The sequence below is a fragment of the Anopheles stephensi genome, chromosome 2, assembly GCF_013141755.1.
Source record: "Anopheles stephensi strain Indian chromosome 2, UCI_ANSTEP_V1.0, whole genome shotgun sequence".
NCBI classification, from domain to species: domain Eukaryota; kingdom Metazoa; phylum Arthropoda; class Insecta; order Diptera; family Culicidae; genus Anopheles; species Anopheles stephensi.
In genome coordinates, this window is record NC_050202.1 from 73491629 (window position 1) to 73501890 (window position 10262).

The 10262-nt window shown below is 47.7% G+C and overlaps 2 protein-coding genes across 2 annotated transcripts; both read left to right on the forward strand.

The window, feature by feature from the left end:
* The first annotated feature begins 596 nt into the window (after positions 1-596).
* On the forward strand, positions 597-6321 carry LOC118502455. Its single transcript, XM_036034685.1, has 10 exons — positions 597-991; positions 1087-1246; positions 1384-1661; positions 1724-1856; positions 1913-2973; positions 4035-4775; positions 4846-4966; positions 5053-5161; positions 5230-6034; positions 6107-6321. The coding sequence occupies exons 1-10, from the start codon at positions 752-754 to the stop codon at positions 6314-6316; spliced, it is 3858 nt and encodes a 1285-aa protein (XP_035890578.1). The 5' UTR covers positions 597-751; the 3' UTR covers positions 6317-6321.
* A 666-nt stretch (positions 6322-6987) lies between these two features.
* Positions 6988-8605, forward strand: LOC118504259 (general odorant-binding protein 72-like). Its single transcript, XM_036038488.1, has 4 exons — positions 6988-7182; positions 7269-7321; positions 7392-7427; positions 7519-8605. Exons 1-4 carry the CDS (start codon positions 7026-7028, stop codon positions 7711-7713), a joined length of 441 nt encoding a protein of 146 aa, XP_035894381.1. The 5' UTR covers positions 6988-7025; the 3' UTR covers positions 7714-8605.
* The last annotated feature ends 1657 nt before the right edge of the window (positions 8606-10262 follow it).

Here is a 10262-nt window from a genome sequence, read left to right on the forward strand (position 1 = left end):
TGAAAGTATTCTTTTTATTGTATATCACAATCAGGTAATCACGCGCAGGCTCGGGAAGTATAAAGCGCTCAAAGGTAGGCAACATGCAATGCACATCCGTGCTGTGTCTCGGCTAAATAGCATGGACGACGGTAGCGACACCTATGAGTCAGTATTGAAACTAATCATCATCCAATATTTTGTCACGCATCAGTGGTTGTCCCGGAAAATTACACCTATTTATATGCGACAGGGGGAAAACGTGTCCTTACCTTGTAAACGATAACAGGCTTAAACTAATATTGGCATACCGCGGTCATCAAACAAACCATCGCATATGTATTGAACTTGCAAAACGCAATGTTTGATTTGCCTGGCGTACACTTCCGGAAATAATTATGAGGGCACTGTGAGAAAAAAAACAACATTTCAAGTTTATTCATAGGTTAGTGAAGCATTTGCATTCATCTTAAATAATTTCAAATAATTCCAAACATTTCGCAGCTTTTTTTGTATTTTATTTGCATTAATACACTTATTTCCTTGACTGTGTAACCCGACTGCACCATTCCTGGACTAAGCTGCTAAGCGCACCTCTTAAAACAAACAAATCATTTAACTGTGATCAAAATTTCATGATATGTTGACCGTACACTAACCGCTTGCTCGAGCATCCCTTTTTGTGGCCCTGTTCGATACGCTTCCTATATAAAGAAGTAACAGCGCAACACGTGTCTTTAGTACTTGTAGTAATCCTCATTCAACAGTTAAAATGGAAGACCTCAATTTTACTCACTTTCTCCATGGGGAAGGCGTACCGCCGTGTTGTGTCGCAATCAGTACGCTAATCAATTATATTGTGATGCACTATTTTGCTCACTTTTTTGCCGTTTGTGTCATACGCTCGCAAGTGGACACCGTCTATCACACTTCACCGATAGCGACGATTGTGCTCGAGCTGGATGATGACTTTGAAATGGCGCTCGGTGTGGCGGTCGATATGGGTTGTCAGGTAAGGGTGAAACCATATCCACCCGGAAAATAGGACGATTACGCTCTAATCGGTTCGGAGTGTGGCACTGCTGCCTCCTCTTCTCACGGACACAGTCGTTTATTGTTAGCGAGCGGACGGCCGACGGGTTTTTCGATGCCTTTCTACCGGTACACGAAGCAGCATTACAGCGTACGATGGAGAAAAGAGTTCTGGTGGTGCTTGATCACAATTCTGCCGTGTTTCGTACCATCGACCAGCAGCTCGTGATCGAAGGTATTCAAAGTATGCAAGTCAAGGAAGTTAGGCACAAGACCTTTTCCAGTTGAAGCTACTATATTAGCCAAGCACCGTCTACCACTGAGTAATCTTTAATCCGGAGTCAATTTGTTTTTTCTGCCCACGTGTTCCAGAAATTCCGGAAGTACTGGTTGTGCTGCCCACCACAACACCGTCCGGTACTAGTACGATCGAACTTTACACACTGGACATATCCGACGGTGCCCCGGTCACCATCGTTCCTCGGCTGATCGATGTGATCGACACCCGGAACGCTCGCACTACTACTATTGTCCGCAACGCGAGCCAGGATGCCGTCGACTACTTTCCGGACAAGTTTGTCAACATGAACAAGCGTCGCCTAAGGCTTGGCACTGTACCCTACCTACCGAACGCGTTCGTAGAGGACAAGGTGCGGGTGATAGTAAAAGCGGTGCCAGAATGTTGTATTAAGCAGCCTGTCGCTTATTTCAGCCGCTGGGAGAAGGAAACGCGCGCTACATTCTGCCATCGAAACCGAACGTGTCGGCCATGGTGAGCGGAACGGAGCTCTGGTTGGTGACACTGTTCTGTGAAATTGCCAACTGTACGACCGAAATCATGATCGGTAAGTAACGTCCATCTGTTGTAGAGGGAAATATCAGTTGGGCTCATTTCCAACAGCTCCCGAATGGGGCAACGTGTTCGACAACGGTACCAAGATTGGGTTGATTGGGGCACCGGCGAAGCGCGAGGTGGACATCACGTTCGCGGGCCTCTACACCTGGTACTCCACCTTTCAACATCTGGCGTTCAGTGCGGTCCATTCGCGGAGCGGCTGCACGTGTATCGTCGCGAAACCGCGCATCGTTGCCAACTGGCGTACCCCGTTTCTGTCCTTTGCCGGTTCGCTGTGGGGCGCTGTGCTGGCCGCATTCATCACCGGTACGCTCGCCATCATGGCCCTGTCCCGGAGCCGGCAGCGGATCCTGCAGCTGCACGAGACGGCTCGCTACACGTTCAGCGACTCGGTGCTGATCATGATCGGATTCTTCATGGAGCAAAGTGTGCCGATGCCGAACGATCTGCTGGCATCGTGCTTCCTGTTCGCCACGCTCATGTTCGCCGGGTTCATGATCGGCAGCAGCTACAATGGGGGGCTGGCCAGCACCATGATCGTGCCGCAGTACGAGCGTAGCATCAACACGGTGCACGATTTGGCCGAGACGCGCACCACGTGGGTTGGGGTTAGCGTGTCCTGGATCTACTCGATCCAGCTGGCGTACCAGCCGGACATGCTGACGCTGCTGCAAACGTTCCGCGAGTGGGAGGAGGATGAAATTTTGCGCCGCGCCAACGACCGCGAGGTGGCGATCATCGTCGAGCGGATGGAGTACGGCCACTTTGCCCACCCGGCCATCGGTCTGGACGCGATGAAGGGCCGCAAGATGATGGCGGAAGACATCTACTGGGAGTCGGTCGTCGGGATGTGTTCCAAGACGTGGCCGGCGCGGGCTCGCTTCGATCGGATGGTGCTGCAGCTGAAGGCGTCCGGCATTCTGGCCCACTGGGAGCTGATCGGGGTGGCCAAGTATTTGAGCTTCAAGTCGCAGCAAATCATACGCTACTCGCGCGAAAGCACGGGCGATGAATTTACGCCACTGCGCATGGCCAACATAACGGGGGCGCTGTTGATACTGGCCGCCGGGTTGTCGCTAGCGGTGATTGCGTTTCTGGCGGAACTGGTGTGGAGGGGATGGGTGGCCAACAAGCTTTAAGATATGGACAAAAGTTGGCTTTTCTTTTTCATGATTAGATGTTCGTCTCTTGGATGGCTTTTGACTGGCTTCACTATCTTTAGTATTCTCATTCCTTACCTACTTATCCCCGGTGCTGCAACAATCCTCGATACCGTGCTTAACGGTCTAGCGCCGTCGTCCGCCAACCGTTTGTCCCGGCCGTTCGTCAACGCCATCACTCCATCTCAGAGTTCGGCCCTACTACGCCTTTCTGTGGATTGACTTATAGAAGACCTACAAGTCACGGGTGGCTCTCTCTAGCGAAGCCAGATTGAAAAGAAGACAGGCAAGCCCATCTCCTCGGCGCAGGACCTTGATGGTAGCATCCGAGGGCCCCGCTTAGAGTTTTTCATCCACCTTCACCTGGCATGTGATGTCAGGGCCATTGTCATTCTCTTACAAGCCTGGTAAGCTTGGCCGGAATTCCAACAGAGCTCATTGTGTCGTTGGGTTTTACTCTGGCTATATACTGTCATATGAGGCTTTAAAATCAACCAAAAGATGGATGAAGTTCTGGTCAGAGTCCTCTCTGATAGTTTTCAACTATCTCTTCTTACCGAATGGAACCACCAGTCGACCTTGTTGTAGTATTAGGGAGAAAATTAGCAACGCCGTATTATCATTCCATTAGAAATTTGTAGCTTTCATCTAAACAAAGTAAATTGAACCAAACACGTAATGTCGTCGTCTCTAACATGATAATGATTATAATGAACGTGGTTAAGTAAGGGACATTCCCGGCCGTTGCACAATGCTTTTGATTCTTTGTCTTGCAGACATTTAACGATTACTTATATAACTCTCAAGACGCGCATGGACGGCAAAGGACAACTATGACTTGCGCTCTAATTTACATCCAATTCACTAAAGTAGCAGCGATTGTGAGAGTACACCGTTTAGGTTGTTAGAAGAAGGGAGATTACACTTTGCGCATTAAAATTGTATATCCGAAATGGATTTAGCCACCCTCTTAAAACGCCTTTAAATTCGCTATAAAAACGCGATAGAAGCAACGAAAGAGAGAGAGTAGAGCACACAAAATGGACCGCTTTGCAGCCTCGAACGCGTTCAATACAAGCTTGCAACTCCTTCTGAGCCATGTGTTGAGCGTAGCTTTTACGGAAAACTACAGCGTTTGCTTTATACGCACACCGCACGAAGAAATTCCCTTGAGCGAGACACCATTACTACTGGCTCAAGTGCATATCGTGACGGAGGTGAACGATCAGTTTCGCCACAAGCTGCTTCAAGCCGTGGACGCTACTAGCTGTGCAGGATTCATCGTCACGGAGCGGGTCCTGTTTCCGTTCCTGGACCACTTCAACGCGGTACACGAGCGGGCAAAGGTGCGAACATCTCCCAAGCATCTGATCGCCCTCCTGATGGCGTCGTCGCTCACCGATACAGCGACACGCACGAAGCTGATGGCACACCGGGAAACGTTCGAGTCGCTAGTGAATGTGTTGCTTATCGTTGCTTCTCGCAACGAAAGCAACGTCACAGGCGACAGTAGCTCGTTTGCGCTACACACGACAACACTCCTGCCCAAGCGTCCGATCGGTGTAGCGGTAGAGTTGGTTCAAATTGGTGCCGACCTAACAACAACCGACGGGACGGGACGCTTCGGGCCGAACCAGTTGTCCGGAAACGTGCGTGACTTTTTCCCCGACAAAGTGCGCAATATGCATGGGAGAAGGGTGCGCGTTAGTACGCTGGAGTATGTGCCCTGTACCGCGTTTAAGAAGGTGGTACGTACGGTGGTCCTTCGCTTCCGTGAGTGTTGGGAGTTTGGAATTGGTTTTCATTCTTGTTCTCCAGCCAATAGGGCAGGGCAATGCGAAGGATGTGGACGACGTAAGCCACGAGCTGTGGCTGGACGGATTCGAGCTGATCATGACGCTGGAGTTTTGTCGCCGGCACAACTGCACCGTGGAGATGCGTATGTTTCCCCCACCGGAGAGGAGGTTTGTTGTGTGCGAACTGAACCAGCTCCTCCTCCTCCTCCTCTCTCTTTGCTGCTTTCAGTGATCCAAACGGATTGGGGCGAACTGCTGGAGAATGGGTCGTACTCCGCGATTCTCGGTGACATTGTGGAGCGACGGGCTGACCTCGGATTGGGCGCACTGTTGGCTTGGTAAGCTTAAAAAGAAATCTGCGTTACACCACCTTCCCTTACCCGTAGGGGATTTTGATTGATTGCAGGCATGCCTGGTACGAGGTGGCAAGCATCACCTCCATGATCGGCATTTCGATGATATCGGTTCTCGTGCCGAAACCCCAGCTGCTACCCTCCTGGCAGTTTCCGTTCCTTTCGTTTCCACCCTCGCTCTGGCTTACCGTGGGCCTCACATTCACGGCCGGCACTGTGACCGTGTTCATCGTAGCGATCACTCGCCAACGAATCCGAAACGCGGCACGGAAACCCAGCTCACAGCACCTGTTCGACGCGCTGTTCTTCATGTTCAGCTTGTACGTGGAACAATCGGCCCGGCTGCGGCACGATCTGGTGGCCGCCACCGTCCTCCTGACGGCGCTCCTCTTCGGTGGGTTTATGGTCGGTAACAGCTATGCCGGTTCGCTGGCAAGCATCATGACGCTGCCGCGCTACGAACAATCGATCGACACGGTGGCGGACTTCCTGAGGCGAGACATGCGCTGGACCGGTGGTAGCAACGTGTGGATCTACACACTGTACATGGCGACGACACCGGCAATGATACGCATGCGGGACAGCTTCGTCATCATACCGGACAGTGCGGTGCGCGAACGGTTGCCCTTTACCGATCGCAGCATGGGGTACGTGATCGAGGGCATGATGCACGGAAGCTACGGTCTGGGGACGCCCCTGAGCGTCAACGCGTCCCGGCTGCTGCAACCGCTCAAGCAACCGATCTACTTCGACCACACGAACGGGTTCGTCAGCAAGGTGTGGCCAATGCGGGACGCTTACAATGCATTCATCTTGGAGCTGCATCAGTGCGGTGTGTTGCACTATCTGGAGCTTACGGTAGGATCGGGAACCACGAGAGAAAAGAGTTTGAATATCTTCCCCTTCATGATCCTTTCCTTCCACCACTAGTCTCTCATTAGGAATGTTGGCCTTACGGTACAACGCAACATTGTCAATGCCCGTGCTAAGGAACAGGAACACGAACCGACGCCCCTCTCGATCGAACACTTTTTGGGAGTATTTTTCATACTGTTTTTCGGCCACAGTTTAGCTTGTGTCGTGTTCGTTGTGGAGCTGATGTGTCATCGCCATCGGTGGAAGGACAACAAAGTTCGTTAAAATAGACCGGGACCGGGGTTCAAACCGTCGTCCGGTGTGAGTACTGACTATCCAACTACGTGGTATCAACAAGTCTAGTAAGCCAGAAATGGCAGGCCAACAAGAGAGAGAGACCGAGTGAATCGATAACCTATTTGTAGTAGTAGAAAACCAACATCACCAGCAATGTGTGAACATCCACTAATTAGCGACATTAATTGCGCATTTCTTTCAATGCACCCCCCCTGGAAACTGCCACATCACTTCGCACGCACTACTACCTGATCGACTCCGATCAGCACTCGCACTTGTAGCTAAGTGATCGATACAAGTCATTCTTCTCAATTTAACCAAGCTTTCGTTAAATCTAGAAGCTCTCGTTTCACAATTTAACCTAAGTAAACATTAGTGACAGAGATCGAGCAGGCTGAATATCTCTATAGGGCGCGCGCGCTCTGAACGATCATTTACTAATCGTTTCAAGCTAGCATCGTCGTGTAGGCGCGGGGGCACCGTGAATGAGAACATGATTTGCAAAAACCTTTTACTATAATTTAACGTTCCACTACCTAGTAGCAGCAGTAGTAGTAGTTAATCGCCACTAGAGAAGTCTCGGGCGCAGCAGCAACACACATTTCCGGGGTATGTCGACCCCCTAAATGAATTAGAAAACATCCCCGAGCATTGCGCGGTGCGCGCCCAGTCGGTTATTAGCTGTCGTGAAGTCAAAATGAGTTCTCCTCCGTACGTTTTTGTTGCGTTGCTGGCATACTTTTCACTCTGCATTCAACCGACAGATGCCCAGACGTCGCTCACCCAAAGCGACATGAACGAGATCGCCAAGGGGATGCGAAAGATATGTTTGTCCAGGCATAAAATCTCTGAAGGTAGGGAAGAAGCAGCATTGTGACCAAAGTGAAGTTTTACATCTCACTCACTTAATGATGGATTTTGGGGAACATTTCGTTTCTAGAAATGGCCAACTATCCGAGTCAGGGCATTTTCCCCGACGACAGCGATTTTAAGGTAAGGCAGATCTACAGATATTTGTGTGATTGTGTTGCTGAACATTTGCCCCTTATCGTTCTCTTTCCAGTGTTACGTCGCCTGCCTGATGGATCTAACGCAAACTGTAAGTACAGCCCAAGTATTATATTACAATAAACGGCGGGGAGGGTTTATAGTATCCTCTTCATTTACTTCTTTTTTTGTCTTTTTTCCAGTCTAAAAAAGGAAAACTTAACTACGATGCTGCGGTCAAGCAGATTGCCATCCTTCCGGACGAGTACAGGCAACCGTTCCGACTGGGGCTAGATTCTTGCCGTACCGCAGCGGATGATATTGCTGATCGGTGTGACGTCGCCTACGCGTTGCTCAAGTGTTTCTTCAAAGCGAGTCCAAAGTTCTTTTTTCCTTAAATGTTGATTCAAGGTGAAATTGTAGTGACAGTGTGTATGTAGTAATAAAATAGAGGAATAAAAATATGTTAATACGGTAAAAGACTCGAGAAGGCTCCCCACCCCATGACAAAATTTTAGAGGCACTGCAGGATTTACGCCTGAATGTATGCAATCCGCAGTACACACGTTGCGAAAGCTTCACAGTATTGCTTTCAGTGTGGTCAAAAATGGTTGAATAAAGTCGAATGAAATATTGCTTATTATTCGATTAGATCCCCCTCCTTCTATCCTGACCCTTTATATTGGCTTACAGGAGCTACGTACTATTTTTTGGTCACGCTAGATATGGCCAATCAGGCTTTATAACATACACGGTGTTCCCGGACTGTAACGGAACATTGGTTCGATGGATACCTGTTAACGAGCATAGATATTCAGAAAAGGAGGAGAAATAAGAATAATAACATTTCAAATCACTTCTTACACTTCTTAATACACCTAGGGTGCAATCATACTTAAAGAGTCAAACGCCGAAAGTTATGCAAAACTAACACACTCACTCACTCACTTGGTCATTCTGTTCTGAAACGTATACACTGTCCTACAGAGTCAATATTAATTAAATAAAACACCACGGAAATTTGAATCGCACGTAACCAAACACATCTTCTTTGTTGATCATTGGGCGGGAAGCTGCAGGCCGGGACAAGTGCAATTTGATACCAGAAAGAAACAGCAAATAATGCACCGGTCACGTCCTACATCCGGAGCCCTAAGCTTTTTCCTTTTTACTGTGTTTCCTAAAAGTCCAAATTATTTATCACATATTTTGTTTCCATTCAACGCATAATATATGCGCGCTGCGCTATATTAATCTATTAGGCATATAGTTACTAAATTAAGAAAATGCTATTTCATGCATGTTCGACAAATCCGAATTGCGTTAAATTAAATTTCATTTTGAATTACACACGCCTTTTCTCACACAACAGCAAACCTTCTTTCTTCGCCTGCACATCATTCACGAAACCGAAGCATAAAAATTGGATGAGAATAGAAAATCTAATTTGCACAAGGATTTCAGACTTTAATGTGTGAAGCATTAGTTTTTAAAGCAAAAGATTAAAACAGACGGAGAAAATTAGATCTTACGCCTATCACCGCAGTATTTTGGATGATTTTTAGTTGAGGTCCGCTGACAAAATCTGCTCGTCAAAGTCACAAATTCATGTTTCGTACGCGAAAAGAGACTAGAGTTAAAGACTAGAAGAGAGCGCGCGGCGACCGTTTCATTGCTTGTCGCCCAACAGAATTCACGCTGGTCACAGAAACCGAACCGTAAAAACCCCGCGTCAATAAGGGATGAGAGACACAGAAACAGTTATACCCCACCACACACCGTTAGTAGTTAATGGTTTCATCCGGTTCGATTTATCGATCTCTGTAGCTGTGTGTGCTTTCTTTCTTCGTGATCGAGCGCCCGTGTGCTTCGATTTCGTTTAAATTTGCAGGGAAGAAGAAAAGGGCCTGTGTGGTGGGGCGTGTGTAACCGCTTGCTAAAGTTAGCTAAACATGCAATTTCAAATTAATTAAATCAAGTTTAAAAAGCCTTTGGTTGGAGGAGGCTGAAGAGTAAGCAAGGGCACACATGCATTCACTATTTCTATTCTTTAGTTGCTACTTTTTTAAGCTTTAGCTTTTTTTACAGAAAGGATTAGATATTTCCATGATTATTGATGTTAAAATGCTTTTCAATATGTACATTTTTATATAATTTAAATTGAAAAATCGAATAATAATAATGCAAAAAAATGGGCTCCGAATGTGTTCTCTCTCTACCTTGTATTTTATTTGCTCTCAATCTGTTTAATGGTGGAGGATTTTCCCTAATTTTCTTCTATATCGCGCGTATGATTTTTCTGGCACATATTTCAAACAGACAAACCCCCTATTTCTATCATCACAAAGCCGCACCGCATCTAACCCGCGCTTGGGGAAAAAACATTCCTTTTAATCCTTTGGTCATGCTACAAAAAGCTCCCCGAAAAAAATCCACCCTTAAAGCTGGCCGCCACACAAACGATAGGCTTACTCGGAATGTTGGATCTTTTCCCGCGCGCGCGCTCCTCTTTGTCATTGGCTTTTGTTTTTAGGAGCTTTGGCCAAGATATGATTCCTTCTCCACCTTTGGACCACCTTTTTTTTTTAATTTGCTTTAACGAAGTCTCCTATCCATCCCCCTGCCTTTTGTGGCGAATCTCGTGGGGGAGAGAGAGAAAAAAGGATCAAATCATCTCCGCCCGTCGTGGTCTTTATATGTGAGCCGAAAAATTTCACAAATTATAGGGTCTTCTTTGAAATTTGATGCACAAAACATGGTCGCAACCGTAGAGGACTCGAGATGCCACAGGGGAGGGGGGTGGGTGTAGAAAAGATCCCGCGCTCTCCCTTGTGTTGCCTTGCTCATGGGAGATCGTCGTTAAATATCTCATTTTTAGGGGAAAAAATCAACCTTCGCTTTAACAGTTAAATACCTCTTCTTCAAGAGGAGTATCGGTATATTACGA

Coding starts and splice junctions, on each gene's coding strand:
- LOC118502455 (XM_036034685.1), top strand. CDS start 752: ATGGAAGACCTCAATTTTACTCACTTTCTCCATGGGGAAGGCGTACCG. Junction 1,662..1,723: donor ACGCGTTCGTAGAGGACAAG/GTGCGGGTGATA, acceptor CGCTTATTTCAG/CCGCTGGGAGAAGGAAACGC. Junction 1,857..1,912: donor TACGACCGAAATCATGATCG/GTAAGTAACGTC, acceptor CATTTCCAACAG/CTCCCGAATGGGGCAACGTG.
- LOC118504259 (XM_036038488.1), top strand. CDS start 7,026: ATGAGTTCTCCTCCGTACGTTTTTGTTGCGTTGCTGGCATACTTTTCA. Junction 7,183..7,268: donor CAGGCATAAAATCTCTGAAG/GTAGGGAAGAAG, acceptor TTTCGTTTCTAG/AAATGGCCAACTATCCGAGT. Junction 7,428..7,518: donor TGATGGATCTAACGCAAACT/GTAAGTACAGCC, acceptor TCTTTTTTCCAG/TCTAAAAAAGGAAAACTTAA.